Source organism: Zonotrichia albicollis, chromosome 1 (genome assembly GCF_047830755.1).
Source record: "Zonotrichia albicollis isolate bZonAlb1 chromosome 1, bZonAlb1.hap1, whole genome shotgun sequence".
Classification (NCBI taxonomy): Eukaryota; Metazoa; Chordata; class Aves; order Passeriformes; family Passerellidae; genus Zonotrichia; species Zonotrichia albicollis.
This window is the reverse complement of record NC_133819.1, coordinates 88,955,369-88,977,974: the sequence shown is the minus strand read 5'-3', so window position 1 is coordinate 88,977,974 and position 22,606 is coordinate 88,955,369. Positions and strand designations below refer to the sequence as shown.

Sequence of the window (22,606 nt, the reverse complement as noted above, 5' to 3'; positions counted from 1 at the left end):
TAGCTGATGAATTCCTAGCAGATGGGGCTAATGCTCTGTTTGCCCTATTATACAGCAAAGATTAAAGAGTCTGGTGGATCTTGAGTGATCTTGAGATGACTGAGTTCAGGATTTGGAGCAAGCTGGAAAGCTGAGCAGTAAAATTAGGCCTGTGGACTGGACTTCTTTATGAACAAAACCAAAATCTTTATGAAAAAGAACATATAAGAAGTGGAAAAATGGACCAGCTATAAGAGTATGAAAGCATTACTCAGGTATTTAAGGATGAAAAATGAAAGGCCAAAGCCCAGCAGAGGGCTAATGAAGATTAACTGGAAGGGTTTCTACATAATTACTAGCAGATAAGGGAAAAATTGTAGGAAAAGGCTAATCATATGTTCATCTGCAAAAAAACTGCAGCAAAACTCTGAAAGCAGTAGGCTAGTCAGCCTTATTTCCATCCCTGGAAGGATCATGGCTGGTTTCCACATTGGTTAAGTTTGCAAATGCACGGTCAAGAATTTATTACTTAATAGTGTGCATTTAACAAGATGTGCTTACTCAGTCTCGTTGCCTTCTGTGGCAAAATGGCTTTCTGTATGAATGACAGAAGTGTCACCTTCTGAGGTTACTAAGGGTTTGAATAGTGCCACCAACTGCATTCACATTTAGAGGTCTAAGGAAGTATGGGCTGGATGAACAAGCTGCTTAATGGGTTGAAAATCAGCTGGACTGCTATCAATAGCTCAGCATCCAGCTGGCAGCTGACAGAGTGCAGTATGCCAAGGACTGGTCCTGGGGTCCATATTTTTCAATATGTAGTGATTTGGATGATGACATAGATTTGCAAATTACACTAAATTAGTGGGAGTGGCTGACATGACATATGGCAAAACATAAATCCAGAGGGATCCTGAGAGACTTAAGGCTTGGGCCATCAAAAGCTTCATGAAGTAGAACATGAAGTGCAAAGTGGTGCACCTGATGCTTAAACATGAATCAGTGCAGCTGGGAACTGATGGGCTAAGTGGCTGCTCTGCTCAAAAGAACCTGGGATTATGGTTGAAAGCAAGTTAATATTTAACTAGTAGTGTGCCTTCATTGTCAATAAATCTGGTGCTGTGCCACATTAGGAGTATAGCCAGCAGGTTATGGGAAATTATTGTTGCTCAGTCCTTGGCACTGAGGATACTCTGCTAAGAACGTTCCTTTTGGGCTGACTGGAAAAGTAAATGTCAGGAAACTGCAGATGTTTCGGTGGATGGTTCCCAGGGTGGTCTGCATGACCTTCAAGGGGGTGCTGAGGAGAGTGAGCCTTGTCTGGTGTAGAGTAAGCTAATAACACTCTGCAGCTATTTGAAGGGCAGTTACAAAGATGATGGAGCCAAGCCTGTGTTAGTCGTGATGGATGATGTAACAAGGCCAAAGACCTGTTTTCAGCTTGAGAGGTTTACATTGAACATTATGAAAACTTACTCCACTGGGAAGGTAGTGTAGCACTAGCACAGGTTATCCAGAGTAGCCATGAGATCTCTCCCCATCAAAGTTTTCAGGAGCTGGATGGATGGATATCCGTCCTTCTATTGTTATTGTGTTTAAATATACAAGGCAAAGGAAATGTTGAAGCCTTCTGCCCTTTGATAGTTTTACATTATCTCATTTTGTTTTTCTTCTATTTTTCTTGGGGATGTGTACAAATAGATGTGAAGTCTCTCTGAATTTAGTGGAGATGCTTTAACATGCCCAAGCAGCAAGTTTTGCAGTTAATGAACATACCTCCAGTGTATAGGGAGAGAGATGGGAAAAGAAAGAACCACAGTTGTCCCTTTAAACAATGTTCAGCATTGGCAGCAGTAGTCTCTTGGGCTTTGTCCTAGGAAAATGTGGTAATATTTCAGACTTCAAGATCATAGTCTGGCTTTTCTTCCTATTGAGAGAGTGGAAGTCTAGGCAGAGTTCTACTAAGCAAGTTTTGTTGGTTTTTGTTTTTATCTTTGCCATAATGATGAGACATTCTCTCCTAGTAATGAAATTCTAATAGAGCTTTTGGGGAACCCTTAGTATCCTTGTAGGATTTGTTGCTTCCAGTCAGCTTCTTGCCTGAAATGGGGCTGTGAAAGTGGGATCTTAAGTGTTCCTGGGTGTCTTCACATGTGCACCCATGCACACGTTTGACTGCTCTGGGGAGCTGGGATTTTCTCAGAAGCAACTTGCTCTTGAGTTCCTTGTGCTTCACTAAATCAACATCTCTTCCACAAGGGCTCTCTCTGTCACTGATGGATGGCAATTCAAGTTCAGCATAGCGGGAAACAAGAAACTGGAAAGCACCAGAGAGCTTGAGAATTCTTAGAGATGTTTAGTAATTCCCGTCTGTGGCTTCAAGAGTTAGTAAAGACTAGGTGTATTCACACCAAAAGGCTGAGTTTACTGTGTGAGACTAGACATTGACTTGCTGCAGCAACACAGTCTAAGTCTGTGGTTAATATGTTTAATGTGAAATAATTCTCCATTATCATTAGGACAGCACTGATTATCCCCCTACCTTCATCATAGTTGCTGCTTAATTGTTACCTTTCAGAAGTAGGATGCCATACCTCTACACTTGATACTTGATACTGTTGTCTGGAACTGGCAGTAATTTTGTAAGAATATTTAAGTCTAGCTCTTCTGTAGTGGGCAGATGTGGTGAACTAGAAGCATAATATCTGAGTGAGTTGCTCATGAGTTTGTGTTTGAAAGCATGTAGCATGGAAGTGGGCTGTGTGAGAGCTGTGCTTCCTTTCTCCTGATTGGAGGCAGTGGCACTTTGGAGTTTGTTGCACAATTTCTGGAGCTGTTTGTGTGGACAGTGTGTTGCTTGGGCAATCCTAGGCTGTTGATGCCGGGCCTTCTGCCAACTAATTGCCCAACTCTTTTCCCTCCTGTACCTTGATTCTTGCACTGCAGTCAGTTCTCCAGTACAATATGTACACATACAATAATTTTGTTGGTTTTGGATAAATTGTTTGTAAATATCTTTTGTGCTCAAGTTTTCTAATGCCATGCACTTCCCCCTGGGCCCTCCAGTTTCAATATTTACATTTGTTTCTGTGATTGAAGAAGTTCTTAAGTAGCTTGAAATTAAAATCGCTGTGTTGGACAAAAAGTAAACAGAATGTCTCCTTACAAGTCTTGTAGCTGTGCAAGTCCTAAAGATGAGCATCTAGATCTTGTAAATGGTGCCCAGCCAGGCATAATTAAGACAGGGTTGTGCTGGGCATTGCAGGATCATGCAGCAAGAGAATTTTATGACCTTAAACTGGTCTTGTAAGGCTCAGTATGTATACCATCTAGAAGAGAAAGGTGTTTGTTGTATTAATGCTGGTAATCTCTATGGGTTCTGGGATAGTAATAGCAGATGACCACCAGATGATCTCCTGTCTTTTCCCACATTGTCTCTTCTCGAGGTTGAATTTTTTCAATTGTACCTCATACATTTCAAAATTTACATCTGCCTCTGTGACTCTTGTTACCTTCTTTTTCATTTTATTGATGTCTTCTCTTGACTCTTCCATGCTACACATAGTTGCAGCCTTCACTTTTTTCAGTCCAAGTATTTCTCCTCTGCTCCACTGCAATGGCTTTCATCCTTTGGTTTCTGCATCAGTAGTGTACGAGATGTTAGATGTGCATTCCTGGTATTGCTTGCTTTCTCTGTCAGCTAACTGGTCTGCCTACCATGTTCAATACAGAGAAAAACACTCCTTTTGTATTAATATTGTGATATTACATGAGCAAAATATTACTTGACTCCTCTAACCCCTGCCCTGTCTGAAAACATCAAAATAATATTTCATCTGTTCATAGAGATGCTGCAAAAAGAATACAGGATCAATAACTGGGCTGCTATGAAGTACAGAAATACAGATGCCATCTAAAGCTGTTGAGAAAAATTAAGATGTGATTTTAGTGCATGATAAAAGTATGGTATGTGTGTCTGTTCCATTATGTAGTGTTTCATGTGCACCAGCTTGTTCTGACATGTAAATAAGGCAGTTCTGGTTTCCTTGTGAAGCTTTATAAATAGTGCAGCCTACCTGCTGATATCTTCTAAAGGGAGGAAGATGTTTGCAATTTTTATGAATCTTCATATTTAAGGATGATGCAAATATATGAGTGAAAAACGCTGCTAAGTACATATTGCATTGAATTCTTATTCATCTTGATGGGATATGTTCAGAACTACTTGTAGTTGTTTGGGTTTTTTATTTCAAGCAATGTCTTTGGTTTGCCTTTTAAGCCCTTTTTAGTCTTTGCTGAGTCAGTCTAACTCTGCAGTTGAAAATATGTGTTTAACCTAGTTTTTAGTATTAAGATGTAACTCCAGAGGAAACTTAGCCATAGTAGTTCTAGCAGAGTTGTTCTGCTGTGATTACCTTGCAGACTTCCTATTCTGAAATGAGTGCTGAGTTTACTGAAGTGCAGAAGTTCCTCCAGAACAAGTTGCTTGTGGCACAACCTCTTCATGAGGGAAGTGGAGTTTCAAGTTACCTTACTGACCAGGAAAGCATCTGCTTATATCCAGATGGTAAACAAGCTGTACTGTATTCCTTCAAGACCCTGGGGTCTTGAAGACAACTGGTGACTCTCTGGAAGATGATGTTTTAAGCATTTCTTGTGTTGGTTTAAAGCAAATTGATTTGACCTGTATATTTCTGAAAATTATTGTTTGATCTTGTGTCCTGGGAACCAGATGTATTGTGCCAATGGATTTTTTTTTAATGCTTGTTTTGATTAGTTAGGCTTCCATTTTTCATGCAGTTATACTTAACTAAGTGGGTGCTTCAGAGGAGAATAACAAAGACAATTGTTTGAGTTTGATATCTGCCCTTACCCTTGTGCTTCAAACAAATCTTACAATTTAATACTCACCCTAGATCATAGTTTATCCTGAAAATTCAAAGCAACCAGCATATTTAACAGTGATGAAAGCTAGAAGACAACTGGAACATAACTTGAGAAAATGCTTTGCTTCTAAATGCTGCATGTAAACAAAATGGCATTAATTCAGTACGAGTTACACACAATGTCAGAAAAGGCTTGTTACCAACAAACTGTCAATCTTATGTCTCTTCATTTGCAGGAAGCTTAAATTGGGGAGGGGGGAAGTGGGAACATTTATGACTCACATGGATTGGGAGATAATAAATCTAAACCTATGTTTACATTTAAAATAACATAAGGCTTTAAAAATGTTTCAAGCTGTTAAATATTTGTCATATTGTAGTTTGTAAATTTTGTGTCTTCATGATTCACTGGGGAAAATGAATTCACTGGAGTGAGAGAGTAGCTCGGGCTAAAGAAGGATGGTTTCCAACACATGAGATTTCACAGCCCCTGGATGTTGTGAAAATGAAGCTGGAAAGCGTTTGGTGTTGCTTGCAGGCAGGTGTGCCCTCCCCACTGACTCCCTGTGGCTCATGGAGTCTTGGCACTTCCCTTTGTGTGGAATGTCTGAGCAGAAAGGAGAAAGTGCTCTCACATCAAAATAAGCGGTATATTGTTGGTCGACTGTGTTTGTATCAGTAAATATATTACATTTGTTAAAAGGTTGACTTCTAATTCAATGCCCAGAGTTATTGAATAACAAGTGTGGAATCATTTCCTCCTCTGAAAGTTGGGAGTGAGGAGGGAAGATGAGAGAGACAAACAAAGGAGACAGCCTAGTTCTCAGAAACTGAAAGAGTTTTTATGCCTTATTGAGGACGTGAGTTCAGTGATATTGTCAGTAGAGAGAGTATTGCCTTTCAGTAACGATGAGTATGGCAGATCTAAGATAACCTTGCCTTGAGCTAGTACAGCAAGGCTCTCTACCCTCCCCCTGGAGCCCTGGCTATTTTGAATTTCCTACTGATGGCCCAGTAATCTGTATGTGATGTATGAGAAGCATGCATACCAAGGTAAAGACAGTGGAGTCTGCAAGAGGCATAAACATATGTATGTTTACATGCATGTGTGGATTGGTGTGGCAGGGTTTGGTAGCAGGGAGGCTGCAGGGATTGTTTCTGTGAGAAGATTCAGAAGTTGGCCTCATGTCAGATGGAGACAATTCCAGCAAGTTTCGAGATGGAGCTGCCATGGCTAAATCTGCATCCATCAGCAATGTTGGAGCACCTCTGTGATAACATATTTAGGGGGAAAAAAGCCCTGCACAGCAGCTGTGAGAGGAGCAAGAAAACTGTGAAAGAAACAGCCCTGCCGACACCAAGGTCATGGGAGGAGGAGTGACAGGAGTTGCTTCAGGCATTGGAGCACGAATTCCCTGCAGCCTGTGGTGAAGAGCAGGTTGAGGAAGACCCATGGCCCTCTTGCAGCCCATGGAGGCCCACAGGGGAGCAGAGATCCACCCTCAGCCCATGGATGTCCCAAAGCAGGAGCAGCTGGATGTCCAAAGGAGGCTGTGCCCCTATGGAGAGAGGAGCCCATGCTGGAGCAGGCTCGGGGACACACTAGAGCAGTCTGTTCCTGAAAGACTCTGCTCCGTGGAATGATCCCATGCTGGAGCCAGTCCTGAAGAACTGTGGACTATGAGAAGATTGCACTCTGGAGAAGTCAGTGGAGTGTGTCCCATGGGGTTGGATCCTCTCCTGGTCAGTGAAGGAGTCTATCCCATGGGGTTGGATCCTCTCCTGAAGGACTGTATCCCATGGGGTTGGATCCGATCCTGAAACAGGGGAAGGAAGGAGCAATGGAAGAGGAGGAAGCAGCTGTGAAGAGACACTACCCATTTTCCCCAGACCCACTCAGTGAGGGAGGAGGTAGAAGAGTCTGGTGTGAAGTTGAGCCTGGGAAGAAAGTGGACGGGAAATTTTGTTTAGTTCTGATTTTATGTCTCACCATCCTGCTGTTATTAATTAGCAATAAGATATGTTAATCTTCTTCAAGTTGAATTTGTTTTGCCCATCACAGTAGTGATCTTTCTGTACTTCTGTCAACCTGGTAGGATATATGACCCAGCCTTGTAACACTCTTGTAGCTCTTCCCTGATCTCTGGCTTGGCAGTGTCCCTGGCTACTGCCTTCACACAGGTCACCTGAACAGCCCAGCTTGGTGTCCTCTGAAAAGTGATGTGTTCCATCTCTTCTTCCATATGGTAGATGCAGGTGTTGAACAGGATGCAGGTTCCAGGATGGATGCCTAAGGGAATTCCCATTACAGCATGTCTCCAGGCAGTGTTCAAACCACTACCCACTTCCCTTTGAGAGCAGTGATGTAGACATCAATGATCAACCTATCTAGACTGTAGTGCCCCAGTGTGGATGTGGGGATGTTGTGGGACACCATGCTGAAAACCAACAACAATCGAGATAAACAACTTTTGTTGGTCTCTCATCCAAGATGATGAAAAGGCATAATTATAAGATCTTCAGTATGTGTGATTGGTGAGTGAGCATTCAGCTTATCACTCTCTTCATCTAAATTGTTTGTTTTCCCCCAACATATGGTATTTTCAATACAGGGAGATGAAAGACTAGTCTCTCTTAGTCTACAGACTCTCTGGCTGTATCAACAGTCATATGTGCTTTGTTGCTCAGCCTGAATAAACTTCATGACATGCTGTCTCTTTCAGAATCAGCACAGCTGAACAAGTGAGTTGACGCTTGTTCTTCCTGCATCAGCAGTGTGGTGTTGTATTTGGTTGCAATTATAGGCTCTGCTGCTTACATATATATGACTTTGAAGTCATCTGAGTTGCTGGTGTCATCTAAAAGCTGTCAGGCAGTGAAGTCCCTACAACCAGAGTTTGGCTTGCAGAACTTTGCTCCAACAGAAGAACTTGAGTTTGCTCTTGACTCTGTCCAAGTCTGTAAGTCTGGTAGTGAGAAATATTGTTCATATTAATAATGTCTCCAGGATGATGATGGATTCCCCAACACTGGACACTTTTAAGATTGACCTGGACAGGGTACTGGGCCATCTTGGCTAGAATGTGCTTTTGCTAAGGAAGGTTGGACCAGATGGCCCTTGAGATCCCTTCCAACCTGGTATGCCATGATTCTGTGATTAGTGGTAGAAAATGGAATTAGGGCAGCAAAATATGATCCTCCAGTGACTTTTTGACTTTTTAGACCATCAGAATGTTTGGTATTAATGCTGATGGTTTAAGTTCTGTTGGATATTTAATTGAAGTATTGCAAGTTTGTGGGAGTTCTCTGCTCTTGCGTTCACTTTCATTGTGAAATAAAATTCTTCTGAGACAAAGGGAAGAATTTGCTACCAATTTTGACGAAATTTCTACCAATTTTGTTGGCTTTATAAATGAAAGGTTTTGTTACTGTCTGCAAAGAACTGGTGGTACAGTCTTTGCTGGAGCCATCAAAGAGTGGCTTCATTTTTAAGTAGTTCATTATCCCTTCAACTAAAACCTATTCTGTGAAGTGGCTTTGTGTTGCAGTGACTTTTGGATATGGACTTTGATGTATTCAAACAATAAGGCCTTGGTGACATTTTTTCCCCTGAAATAAAAAAATTAAGAAGTTTCACTTGAAAATTAAGTTGTTATTTTAAAGAACTGAGGTGGTAGTAGTTCAGCCATTTGTGACTGGCCAATTTGGAATGTCAGGTCTGATCTATCTTGAGTCAGACTCTAAGAGAAAAAAATTTGCAAAAGTTGTCAAGCGGGGCAAAACTTGTGTTGAGGTAAAATGCTCTGGTGAAAAGGATCAGCCACAAGGAATGCCCCATTAGCCTGTCACAGTGCACTGGGAGTGTCACCAGTTTAATGAGTTCTGCTGAATTTCTGGCAGACACTACAGCAATAGCAAAGTTACCCTATGTTTTTCTGGTGGTCTGAATTAAACATGCAAGCTCTTATTGAGATGTTGTTAATGCACATGTATAATAAATCAGCTGATATTATATTTTTTTACTCCTTTATGCTGCTTGGGTTTAATTTCCATGAGAGTTTTTTGATTCTGTTTTATTTCCCCTTGCTGTGCAAGTGTCCAGAATTCATTTCATGGCATGGAGCAGGCAGGGTAGCTGACCCTGAAAGCAAAGGACAAAACTCAAACCTTCCTGCAAACTACTAAAAGCTGCAGCCTGCTCCAGATGGATTTTCAAATCAAGCGATATGTGGGGCAGCATTCTGGCTATTGCAAATCTGTCTATACTCTCTGGAATGTATGTACAAGGACCTTTGATCATGTGTTTTCATCTGTATTTTTGCCTTAAAATTTCCAAAGGCTGTCTTTTAAACTACATCCAGAGGAAATGCTGGCATATAGCATTCCTTCCAAGTAGGCAGCAAAAACTGCAGCATGCAGGGAACCTGACAGGAAAGAAGCTGACACTTGTGCAGATTAATGGTTCTTCTTTTCTCACTTCTTCAAAAACATCACTTTTCCAGATTCTGATGAATACGGTGCTTTTCTGCATACTGACTCTGGGCTCAGAGGTTCTGTTTATAATGAGAGCTTTTATCTTCTCAGCCTCTTACCTAACTCGATTGGATGATCTGTTGGTTGGCGTGAAATATCAACAAATAATTTTTGGCTTAAACCCAGTGTTCCTGCTCCTCATATTGACGCCCAGAACTTCTCAGTTTATTCAGAAAAAAACCCCAGACATGAGTCCTTGCTCATTTTTTAGAATGAGGATAAACAGAACATTGTGCTGCCATGCTTATTTCAGTGCAGTAAGGTGTTCACTTGTCCTTCAGATCTGAATATTTGTAAGAGAGCAAGAAGTTAAATACTGTAGTATGAAGAGAATTTATCTTGTCATGTAATTCCTAGGCAGCAGTGAAGAAGATTAGAGTGCTAAACTTTTTTATAATAAACCTAGCTCTGCCAGTGGTTTTAAGTGAGCAGGAACATGGTCTGAGAGAGCTGTTTTCTGTTAACTTGAACTGCTGTTTATTCTTTTTTATAGTGGTTCTAAATGAAGTTTTTTGAATAAGAACCACATGGCTTTTCATCTTGTATATTGTCTTTCTTGAAAGTAAATGTAATTTGTAGTGATTGTCTTTAATTGCATGTACTTGTCTAATTATGCTTGTGTTTAAAAATAATTGTCTTCTTGGCTGTCCACTAAATAAAATACTTTTACTGGCAAACTTCCTGGTCTTCCTCTGTTTTTAAGTCTGCTGATTATAAACCTGCAGTTTAAGAGAGTTTACTGATTTTTCTGAATCTCTGGATTTTTGGGTCTCTTCAGAGAAAATCAAATAATTGAGGTTGATTCTTTGGAGAAGAGTATGACTTAGTGTATGAAGGAACAAAGAGTGAAGAGCGCTGAAGTCAGTTGGCTGTCTGAATAAACAACTTCAAAAAGAGTTTCTTTGCATTTTTAAATCCATAGAGCTTCTGAGGAAAAGACCACATTAGAGCTTTGTCCTCAAGTTCCAAACTCCCTTTTTGGTCACTGGTTCTCTTTCACATCTTTGAACTTCTTTTACTGGCTGTAACTGTCAGGGTGATTAATACTAAATATGATTTATATGGAAGGTTTAGCACATTATAGGGTAATTAATATAGGTAATTAATTCTAATGCTAGCATGCATGTGGAATTAATTTTGTGCTATGAAAAGTGCCACAAATAGTAGATGTTATTTAAGTTTTAAAAAAGACATAGAAATAATTGACTATGAATTACGTGAGCATTAACAGTGTGCAAGTTTATGCTGGAGGAGAGGAGTGGTTTAAAGGAACTTTTTGTTTTATCCAGACATAAAAGTAAATTCGTGCAGCATACATGATGTGATAGTACTAAAGGAATCTGCACCTTTTTGCTTTTACAGGTCAGCACTTGGTGGTGAGGATTCTCTTCTACGCACTCAGAAGTGACAATCTTTAAGGCATTATGTAAGATACCAGTTCTTAGAGCAGCTGTCCTAGGTTTTGCCTTCCAGCCTCAGCACAGCTTCGTGGCCTCCTCCTTGCCTGGATACCAGTGTCAGGAAGGAGCTTTTGGCACACCAGGCCCTCGCCAGGCTCTGCTGTGTGGTTGTTTGTGTGGGGAGGGGGCTTGAAAGCGCCGCTAGCTGGAATTAGGAGTGATGTTTAACTGATATAACTTCCCCCTGTGGCCAGTTCTTCACAAGGCATTCAGCTGCCCTGAAAAACCTCTTGGGTGGGAGTCAGGAACAGAACCTGTGACTTGTGTGCCTGGGAGAGTGCAAGCCCTGCAGCCTTAATTTATGTCAAGTACAGCTACTTGTGTTGCTTGTGTGTCTGACTGGCCATTACTGCTGGTCTGAGCTACATTCATGCTGAAGCCAGGTTGGCAGTAGAGCCTTATAGGTAAACTGCTTTACTGTAGACAGTCATAAATGTGTCCTATTTAAAACAGGTTTAAAAAACTGGAAATAGTTGAGACATGCACCCATGCATGTATATGAAGGATGTGTCTATATGGAAAATTTTGTTTGTACAGTTGCATCTGCTTAAAACTATTTCTACTCCTGGAGAATTCAGGTACAGGTGTATAAGAAAGCAAAGATGTCATTTGAAACTTTGGTACAGCATTAGCATAAGAAAGTTCAGAGTCTTTGCTAAACTCTCTCGGGATCTCCTGATAGCACTTGCCTATTTCTCCTTGTTCTTTTTAATGTCATCTTATGCCAATGTTCCATGTTATTTCTCAGATACAGTTTAAATTCATGACCTAGAATTTTCTCCAGCTCTCCAGAAAAATGGCACCTCTATCCCACTGTGATTTGTGCAGGAGGGCAATGGGCAAGGGCAGCCTAAAGCATAACATTGAGTTGTGTTTGATGGTATCACCTCAAAGAGGTGGCTCCCACTTCAATGCCCATAGCTTAGCTTTATCAAATAGAACCTCTTCCTCTGGGAATGCAGAACTGCAAAGTTGATTTTGAGTGAAATCATGTAGGTTAAGGAGTCTCAGCATAAGTTTTTGTTCTCTTTATCCTAGCTACTTCGTGTTTCCACCACTTTGTTTGAGGGGCATGTAATATTTCAACTGGGTCAGGAGGGGGAGCTGGCATTCTAGGGGTGAAAAGGAATCTTCTTTACGTACAAGTAACCCTTTTTTAAAATTGTGATGGGGTAACATGTCTGTTCCTAAAATAACAGGAGTCCAGACTGACTTCCAGAACATAAAGTTGCAAGTAAGGATTTTTTTTTTTACTGCTTTGTTCTGTGGCTGATGTTTGCTTTTATCTGTTGCCTGAGGATCCCATTTAGAAGTGCTGACAGTGCTTTTCTCTTGGGAAGAGGTCTGTGTTGCCAGTAGTATATGCTGGTGATAAGGACAATGAGCAGAACCTCACCCTCCTCTGAGTCTAATAAAATAAAAATGTCACTGCTGGTAATAATGTTGACAGTAGTAATTGCATGTATAGGGCACCTACCATGGCAGTACCTGCCTGCCCTTCATGTGACTTTTGGAGAGATTAAAGGCTTTGCAAAGGCAGCATGCCCTTTAGATGAGTGATGGAAATGTGAAATTGCCCTGCGTAAGGGTTTCCCCGCTGCAGTAGGTTAGCCTTAGCCATCAGCCAGGCTCCTTTCAGCCAGCCCCTCATTTAGTCTGCAGGATGGGGGTAGGAAATATGGAGAAAGAATGGGAATTAAAAGACTTAATTAAGGAATTAAAGGTCAAGATAAAGCTGACTCTTTCCCTAACTCAAATCCACTCCTTCACTCCTGACTTCTGTACCCCCCACCACCAGTGGTCAGTGGGTCTGCTGTGGAGATGACTGAAACCAGCTGTGTCCAGCCTGGGACAGCCCCATCTTCTCTGCAAAAAACTAAGCAAGTGGTGAAATTATCCCTTCCGGATAATGCAGGTCTTGAGAGTTGGTAGTTTCTTGCTCCTTTTTTCAGCAGCAAAACAGGCTTCTGAGCCTCTGGATATGCTATTATAATCAGTTTTTGAAGGGCCGTACTGTAAAATTCAGCTAGTGAAAGTGCCTATTTCAAAAACTGTGCAAAACCAGCTTTCAGAAAAAGCTGGCATTGTTCAGATCACTTTATAAGTTTGGTTCACTTGTCCAGTGGAGGAAGAGACAATGTGTTTGAGAGATGGGGAAGGAAGTGACTGTCAGCAGGGATGTAAAGTGGCAAAGGAAACCCTATACTTTCCCTTCAAATCTCACCTGACTTTCCTGGATCTGCTTTTTGTTTGTGTTACTGTATGTAGGAATCTCTCCAGTGAGCAATTCCTGGCATGGCTTTGGACTCTTTGGAGATTGTTTGCATCTGAGGTAATTCCCTCTCTGCTCTCTTGTCTGTGTATTCTCTGTAATGCTGTGCTGCCAATTCAATCTTTGATTCATCCTAATGAGTTTGTACTTTATGAATAATGAAAAATCTTCTCTTTCCTCCTATTGCAAAGCTTGAAAATAGCATATTATCCTTCCCCACCCTTAGTTCTTAGTAGTTTGGGTTTCTTGGTTTTGTTTGCTTTCTTTATTTATTTTTATTGTTACTTTTTTGTTCTTGGACTTTTTTTTTTTTTTAATTGACGAGTGACTGCCTTTATATAACAGGAAGAAAGTATAAGCCAGTGCAAGAGACTTTTCCAATGTAACACTAGCATGGTAAATGTACTGTGATCTGACTAGAAGCCCAGTGCCATTTGGGTTTATGTAGAGACTTGGTACATATAAAATACAGTGATCTATTTATTTGTCCTTGTTCAGGCTTCTCCTCCAGTGAATGCTGATTCTTCTTGTCAGTAGCTGGTGGAGAGATAAAAGTCTGGCTGCTGTTAGAAAATGCTGCTGTGCAGCAATAGTGGGATTTACTATACCCACTGTTAGGGGACTTTTTTTCTTAATGACCGTCTGCAAATTCTCATTGGCATCTTGGTTGCAGGAACCCAGCTGCCTTGCACTGTTGGCCAATCTGCCCACTGAGAGAATATTCTGAAGTGGTTGTGTGCTTATCTGAGGTTCTCTCCATCCCCTTGATGGGATGTGACTTGTGACAGTCCTAGCTTTTCAGACTTTTATTGTAGGTCTCGAGAGTAATTTGAAGGAAGCAGCTTGGTTTGTTGGTTTGGTTTATTATTTCCGGGAATTTGGGGTTCTTTTTGCTTTTGTGTTTTCTCATTTTTCAAGGGGTTCTTTAACTTTGCTTCTAAGCTGCTTATGCTCAGGAAATAGCAATATTTTAGTTTGGGGCTTTGACAGAAATGACTGGGAGCAAAATGTTTGTTCTTTTAAGGTTATAATAAGTAAATTCCATTAAAGGGATGTTTTTGTCTGCTGATGAAGGGCTGAGGGCTTGGTGGTGTGTGTATGCATTTGGCATTTTTTGCTGGTTTGAGGTTTTATGCAGGGGGAAGTTAAGGGGATTTTGACTCTTGTTTTCAGCTAATTTCTCAAAAGAACTAAAATGAATTTTGTTCTCCTTCAGATAAAAGTTCACATACGTCATCACTTGCATTTTCTTCTGGGCACGTTCAGCAGAGCTGCTTGTTTCTGTGGTCTGTACTACATTTAAACATCATTTGCATGCAGTAGCAGGCTCTGAAGCAGTACTGGTGCTATTGCCATGACAGGGGGAGAGGCTTAATGGTTATTTGAACAGTGTCACATTTTCAAGTGAGCTTGTAGCCAGAACTGAAAATTGAAGTCAATGGTTGGCTGGTAAGAAAATAACCTGACATCTTCATTGCAGCTTGAGCAAGCTAGCCAGCCTCATGGAAGTATGAGTAACTTGCTTTTCTTCAGTTAGCACTGATTTTATGAACATAAAGTAGTATTTGCATGATTTCAAGCACAAAAAATGCAACTCTTTCCCCATTTTTCTGTATGTGCTTATTAGGCCACCAGAGGAGGGTGGGACAGGCACCCAGGTCATGGCTGGTTTGCAGTGTGACCTCTCTGGATGGCAGCTTGCACACTGGAATTTGAACACAAGTGGCTGACTGACAGTACGGCCTGCAGCAGCAGTGCTGGGATGGGTAACGTGGTTTTCAGTGCAGCTTTTGCAAGCCCAGCCATGGCCTCCAACATGTACTTGGCTGAATCTGTTGGATACCCTGGATTTATAAGAATGCAGAACAGTTGCATTTTTGTGCTTAAAATTGTGGAACTGCTGCTGGCTTTCAGTACAGCTGATTGTGTTTGAAGCAACTGAGGGCTTGACTGAGCAGAAGAAAGCAAGTTAAAGGACAGATGATAACTGAGCACCAGGAGGCAAGGCTAATTAGGAGCACAGATGGCTTTTATGCATGTTTAGCCTGTCTGAGACACTTGGAGACAGCACTGCCAGTGACTGCTAAAAGACAGAGCGAATTCTCACTGCTAAGCATTATGGCCAACAGCTAAAGCCTTGAGTTTGAAAATGAGCTTTAGGTTTGAAAACTGAGTTAATAACAGTTCAGGTTAACACTAAGAGGTGTGAGAGGGCAGAGCAGAACACATTGAGCTACTGTTGTTTTCAGGAGGTGTTAAGGACGAAATGCTAGTGCCATAGTGCCATCAGAGCAGGGCAGTATCAGGCCTGTGGAGGTGAGACTTGCTAGCTGCAAAGGTGCCTTTTGGAATTTACTGAAACTCAGACCTGGAGTGACTGACCATCAGACCACAGCAGCCCACTCTGAAAAAATATTTAACATATTGTAGAATACATAATCTTGTGCTTTCTTTCAAAACAGAAACTAAGCCTGCCCTACCTACCCATTGCTGTTCCTACTCACTATTCAGTTTGAGATGCATTAGCTTTGGTTGGAAAGCTAATTGGCTTTGACTTTTCTCTTGGTGATAGCTTATTTTCCTTAATTTTGGTTGTCATTTTGTCAGCTGGCAGACTATTTCATGTACCTCTTGCCCTATTTGACAGGTTGTTTTCCCAAGCAGTGCTTCAACTGTTTCTGAAATCTGTTAATAGTTTGTTTGTAGCCCTGTAGTCTGAGCTCTCTAATATGACTCAAGAATTTCAGCCTCTCCACTTGGGTTCAAGTAACTGCACTTGGGTTTGGGGAAAGTGTGGGCAGAAGCTCTCCAGCTCTGCTTGTACGTGCTCTGAGAGTGATCAATGGCATCCTTGCACTGTATCTGCTTTAAAATGGGACTTTTCTGGCATGTATGTCCACTTTTCATGCCCTCTGGCAAAAACCTTTCAAAGAGCTCTGGAATAGCTAAGATCAACACTAATCAGCTTGTTTAGACAGGTCCAGTTGGTGTAAAATGTCCCTGGCTGATCAATGTTCTCTTTCCCCCCTTCATGTCTACCAGAAGAAAATTAAAATCTCTTGCCTATTTCCCTGTCAAGTCTGGAAGAGTTTCTAATTAGAGAAGTTAATCTTTGTTTTGTCATGTTTTAGCTGACAAGAATTTCCATAGATTGCCTGAGACTGGGAACTCTCTGGCTGCAGAAGATGTAGCCTACTTGAAATGTGGGCCATGCAGCTCTCGCTGTTGTTGTGCAAGGTGCTTTGTACCCATCCCAATTGGAGTCCTCATAGGATGTGCAGTGAGTCCTCATTTAACATAAGAATTCTCTCTGAATGTGATTCATGATGCAAAGGAAGGTGATAGAGGGGTTTATTTGAGAATGGCTTCAATGAAACATGGGACAAAACTCTCATAACTTAGGTGGAACAGGGGCGACTGACATGAGAAATTCCGTTTTTTCCTTTCTCTCAGTGATTGCTCGTTATCAGGGAGGTTCCCAGTTTGCAAGTGTAATTGAGTCTTTGTGTTTCATCAAGTGCCTGCCTCATGCTAATTCAGTTATGCCTTAGGTTGCAGCTGTAGTTTTGTTTGTAAGCTGAGCATTTCATGCCCACCCATCCTGTGAGGTTTCGGGTGCTCACACAAGTTCTCCTGAGTTCCAAGGAAAACTCCACCAGAAGCTGGCAGTGCTTTAATTGATGTTTCAAAACAAAACAAACAAAAAAACCCAAACAAAAACTCCCAAACCAAAAAGAAAGCCCTACCAAAACAGAAAGCAAAGACAAAAAAACCCAACAAAACCAAAACCCCAACAGAAACAAACAAAAACACCCAAGTCAACACCAGGTTTTGCAGCTTTTCTTATATCACTGTTCCCAATTTTAGTAACTTCGTACCAACAAAATAGCAACTCTATATAGTAGTATATGCATACTGTTTGTTGCCATGTACTTCATTTTGTGAGATATAAGTTATGCAGGCCATTTACATCTGATATTTCTGAACCATCTGTCTAGCAAGGTATGACTGCGAAATATTTTTAGTTTATGGTTGGGTTTTTTAGCTGTATCTTCAGAAAATAACCACAAGTCAAAGGTCTGTAGAGAACGTATGATTTATTAAATTCCAGATGGTTAGATCTACTGTGAAAATTTTACTGTACAAAAGCATTATCTTCTCTTTATGTGGTACCCAATTTTGAAAAGGGAAACATGTCTTTTAGCTACTGTTTTGTCTAGAAGAGGGGAGAAGAAAAAGATGATGAAAATCAAAATTTGTTCCTTTTGAGACCATGCATATGTAATGCCTGAGGAAAAAGCCTTCCATTTTGATTATTCCACCCATTTCATTCAGTGCACATTCATTTATCAGTCCACAATCTGACCTGCAGGATTGTCAGTCAGTGATGAGGCAGAATAAAGAACAGGTAATCCTTTCCTGTTAGTAGAGGAAAGGAGTCAGTCGCTTTTATCTCCCCCTGTAGTCCAACATCTCAAAGGAAGTTTTGGGTCAGCAATTTGCTGGCTGCAGCAGCTTCATCATTTAAGGGGCACAAGTTGCTGGGAAGGCTCATTTAGTGACAAGTTAAATGTTACAATCTCCTGTAAGCTGTGTATGTAATACTGCATTTTATGGTCTAGCTGTGCAGTGCAGAGCTATTCTGCATGTAACACATGTTAAACATTAACTACTGCTTGGGTACAGAAGGTGGAGTGTTCTCTCTCTGGTTTCTATTGGGTGTGTGGCAGTGGAAGATAAACATATATTGGTAGTTAATGCCATAAAGCAAGCAACCATGAGCAGAGTAGGGCATCAAGTGCATTTTTGCTGCTTTTGAATTTTTCATGTTCTACTGTTTCTCTTTATTGATTTTGAGGGCTTTCTCCTCCCTCACTTAAGCAAGGTCTGTTTAAATTTTGTTGAGCTTTGGTTTGGCTTCTTTTAACAAGCGCTGATTTTACTCCATATGAGAAAATATGTTCTGGAAGTTTTTGTTCAGTTTATAACAATTACAGTACAAGTAAAGATGATGACTTCTTAGCAATGTACTGTTTTAAGGCCATTGTAGTCTCAGCTGCCTTTAATAGACTGTTGAACTTTGGTTACTAATGTCTGTTAGTACTCTTGCCCCCCTCAAAATAGTGAAACAGGATCTTACAATGACAGTTTAATGTTGGTGTTAAGCTTTTATGGAGCTTTATTTCTGCTCTTAAAATTTGATATGATTCAATTTCTGTGCTTCTGTTTTGTTAGCTAAAAAACCCTAAAAAGTACAGCTTAAATAAAATTTGCTTCCTGTACCTGAGCTTGCTTCACTTTCTTGGAAAAAGAGAGGTGTAACTCGTGATCTTGCCTGTTTCTGAAGAAAACTGATTTTAGACAGCCTAGAACCCTGAACAGGAGTTCTGCATGTTATGATTGATGGTGCCTTTGTGCAGAAGACCAAACTGAAGAAACTGAATGCTTAACTATGAATTTTGCTACATTTTGGGGTAATGGAAATGCCTAATATGTTAGTTTTAAAAAATTTAAAAAAAAATCCTTAAAGTTGTAAGAGGGACAGCAGTCACAAAAGTGGATTCTGGTCAGTACCTTCCTGTATAAAGCACAGCTGTAGCTTCAGTCTCTTACTCAGATTTATGATCATCTCATGTATTTTTGGCCAAGGGGTGATTTTGCACAAGAATTTGAAAACTTTCTTCGCCAAGTAACTCAACAAGATTTCCATGAAGAATTGGTTTGTTACTGCCTTTTTCTTCAGCCCACCTGTAATGTTCAAGCTTTTCTAGTGTTGAAGACTGAGAATGTAAATTCTTGCCTTAGCCTCAAAACAAGTACCCAGGCCAATGCAGCCTACCTTTAAGATCTGCGAAATTTTCTACCCTTACCTGTAGGCCATAGTTGGGGTTTTAGTTGTTAACTTTTATTTCCATTCTTGCCTATTTCAGATGGCATGCCAAGTAAGATTTACAGCTTTTTTGGCCTTTGTTTCTTCAGTTAAAGGCTGTAAATATTATGGCAGTTGGCAACATAAATGAAATATTATCAAATCCTATAAATTTTCTTCACAGTGCTCTCTGAGTGTTCAGGTTGTCCAGAATTTATTTTGCAGCTTCAGTGGTGATGTGGCTCTGCATGACTGCAGTTGCTGTTGATAGCCAGCAGATTTCAGGCAGTGTATGTTAATCAAGCTTTTCCTGGAGAATCTGACTTCCTGGGGTATAAAATGATGGCTCTGTGACTTAGGACACTTGTCAGGCATAACCCTTCTCTTTCTCTTGTATGTTTTTAATTATTATGAACTCTAAAAACTTGCTTTGAGAGTGAAATCTGATGCTGTTGGAAAAGTTGCAGACAAGAATGGCATGGCACACTCTGCTTCCTGAGGAAAATAAATGTCAGTGCAATTATTCAGAATAAATAGAATTGCTCTTTTGATATTATTTTCCTTTGTGTATCTCTTCTCACACGTTTGAACTTGAAAAGAAACGCACCGAAACAAACCCACACTGACCAGTTTCAAAAAAAGCATTTTCTTTTCTGTTACAGAAAAATGCAAAGGGACAGGAGTTGTTTGACCAGATTGTGTATCATTTGGACCTTGTAGAAACGGATTACTTTGGCCTGCAATTCATGGATGCTTCCCAAATTACAGTGAGTATAACTTAAGTTGGTTTTTATGTTTTGTGGTAGTTTCTGTTGCCTGTTACTTTATTGCTGGTGCAGTTCCATGGAGAGATGTCAGCACTGGGGGCTGAAACAAGTAATGCCATGTTTGGCTCTTGCACATAAAGCTACATCCTCTGAATGAGTCCTGAGTCATCTGATGTGACATGTGTGTGACTTGATTGCACAAAAGCTAAAACAACAGTGAATTTTGGTGAAGAAAAATGTACTTTATGGTTACTAGACTCATGGTATTCAAAATGTTTTGCAAGCAAGGATTTCTTGTAAATTTTCTCTGTTGTTCTGTGCACACATTGTATTGCTTTGAGGGTTTAGGTTAATTTGCAAGAGCAAAATGTTTTAGCTAAAAGTTCTTCTCTTCCTTATAGAAGGACTTCCAGTATCTGCAGCTGAAAGAAATAAATCTAAAAAAAGTATTTACAGATATGAGTAGATATATTAATAGGATAGGGTTAAAAGACTACAGCATTGTGATTACACTGTATTGACATATATTTTATCTTTTCCTTTGTCTGCTCACTCTGTGCAAGCAAGAAATTTGACAAAAACCTGCACTGTGGATAGAAAATATGCATATTTGGAAAATGAATGTTTCTTTTAGTGCTCTCTGGTCAGTTCATAAATATTTTTTCCATGAAGCAGCAGCAGATGTTTTCTCTGGGACAATATAATAAAATAATGGGAAAATGTAGCTGCAATATTGACATCCTGGGAAGTGTAGGTTCTAAGTTTATCATCCCCGAATTCTCAGCTTTATTCTCTAACGAGCTTGGGTCAAGGGATGGATCAGGGTTCAAGCAGCTGCATTATCATCTGTGTTTCACCAGTCGCTGTAAACAACAAACAGGAAACCTATCCAGGCACTGTACTAATGACTTGATACTAGAGGAAGAGAATCTGTGGGTTTGGGGAGAAGCAGTATTAATCTATTTAAACTTTACCCTGATGTCTAAATTAATTGAGGTTAATATCACTGAAAACTGATGTTTTGAATGAAGTATGTTCATAATGGTTTTGGGATTTTTAGTTGATTATGTGTGTGTGCTTCTGATAAAATTTCTAAATACATAAATTGTGTATACTTTTATGATGAATCTGATTATAAGGACACAACTAATAGAGCAGAGCCTGCTTATAATGGGAAAAACACATTATATTGTCACTGATTGTCAAATCATCCAACTGGGAATTTGATAGCTAGGAATAGTTACCTAGCAAGGAGCTCCATGTTTTGTAAGAAGGGAAGCAGTAAGGAAGAGTGAAATATCCTTTCTCAGCAAGAATGAGGGCAGATCAGCCAAAAGCTGGACTGAGGAAGCTGGGAAGGATAATTTTCTTGTATGTTTGCAAACTGAAGGGCTCTTTTGACTGGTAAGAAAGATGCAGTAGCTATGTCTTCTGTATGTAACTCTCTCACTGGTGTTGAGGGCAAAATGTGCCTATGCATGCAAGTGTTTTAGCTTTGTTTGTTTGCTATTTCTTTGTTCTTTTAAGGAGGGAAGTACATGATGCATCTACAGCTGCAAAAGGGATGAGGGCTGTGAACAGCTGCTGGGGGGGTCTGAAAAAAGCCAACTCTGGTTGCAGGGCTTTGGTGGTAGGGTTGTGGTATCCAGAATTAAGAGGAGTGTTGAGGGCGAAGTTTTTTACCTTCCCTGAAGTGCAAGGCCAAAAGCTCTTACTTGGCTCTTGTGTTTTTTGGTCTGGCTCAAGCTGGGCAGAGAGTAGAGCTTAGAAAACTTCAGGCACAAGCTTTTATCTTGCCCAGCACCCTGTGCCAAAAGGTTCCACGCTTTAAGAGTCTTCCTTCATCTGTTTTGAACCCGTGACCTGAACTTTTTGTTTGCACAGCAATTAATGCCTAGCCTCCATGGGCTTCTGCTTAGTGCCAGCCCAGACACACAATGCCAAGTGGGGGACTGGGAGATGAAAATTGTGTAAACCCCTTTGAGGCTCTAAGCCTTTGTCTTTAGTATGTATTGTTGGGGGCTAAACGTCTTTAAGCCACCATTACAAGTAAGAGAGCGCAAAATAGTCTTTGAATAGTGGAGATTGCTTCTGGGTGCTCCAAGGCCAGCAGCTTCTGAGTGCACTGGTTCCTGCAGTCCTGTAACTTTGCCAAAGACTTGGGACAAGCAGTTTTGATAGCTGTGATTTAAAAAACAAAATCATGATTAGAGTTTATCTGCTTTGAGAGAGAAAAATCTTTAATTGTTTGAACAGCTTATCCCCCAGCATAAAGCTGTAAAAAGCAAGATGTCAGCAGTAATGCAGAAAGTACTGTAATGCCTGTTCAGTGAGCTCTGCATTAGCTTGTATCTTGTGCTCTTTGAAGATATCCATCAGAAGGATGCAGAAGGATAGAAGGATGTAGATAATCATCTAATAGTTTATTCTAAAACAAATTTTAGTGTACTGTTGTATTTTGAGTTACTTGCTGTTAACTCTGGAAGTAAACATACTCTAATACAAGAAAACAATTTCTTATTCTAGCTGTTACAGAACTGCAACAGATATGTAGTGCTTCGGGTGACTGAAGGGTGTCACTCTTGATGTAGGAGGTCTCTGCAGTGGTTTAGAGAAAATGTAAAGCTTATTGGGTTTTCAGTTAACTTTTACTACAGCCTGTGTTTTCTAGCAAAGCAGAAGGCCTTGAAAACTTCAGCTGAGGTTAGAAATTGCAATAGTAAAATCTTGGGAGACCATACTATGGAAGTTCAGTTGTCATGAGGAAGTATTTCACTGATCTTTGTAGGAACTGGTTGCGTGCAACGTTTTCAATGGTTGGTATGGGGTTTTGACTATTG

The 22,606-nt window shown here is 40.5% G+C and overlaps 1 protein-coding gene across 7 annotated transcripts in view; it reads left to right on the top strand.

Moving 5' to 3' along the window:
* The window catches only part of EPB41L4B (erythrocyte membrane protein band 4.1 like 4B), a 166,176-nt gene that overhangs the window by 31,563 nt on the left and 112,007 nt on the right, over window positions 1–22,606 (top strand). For 6 of the 7 annotated variants that reach the window (XM_074546503.1, XM_074546485.1, XM_074546492.1 and 3 more), the window contains exon 2: window positions 19,662–19,766. In XM_074546503.1, the coding sequence (XP_074402604.1) occupies window positions 19,662–19,766 (105 nt within the window). Of the gene's footprint in view, window positions 1–13,126; window positions 13,191–19,661; window positions 19,767–22,606 lie in introns of all 7 variants that reach the window. The other variant, XM_074546510.1, reaches the window with a different exon arrangement.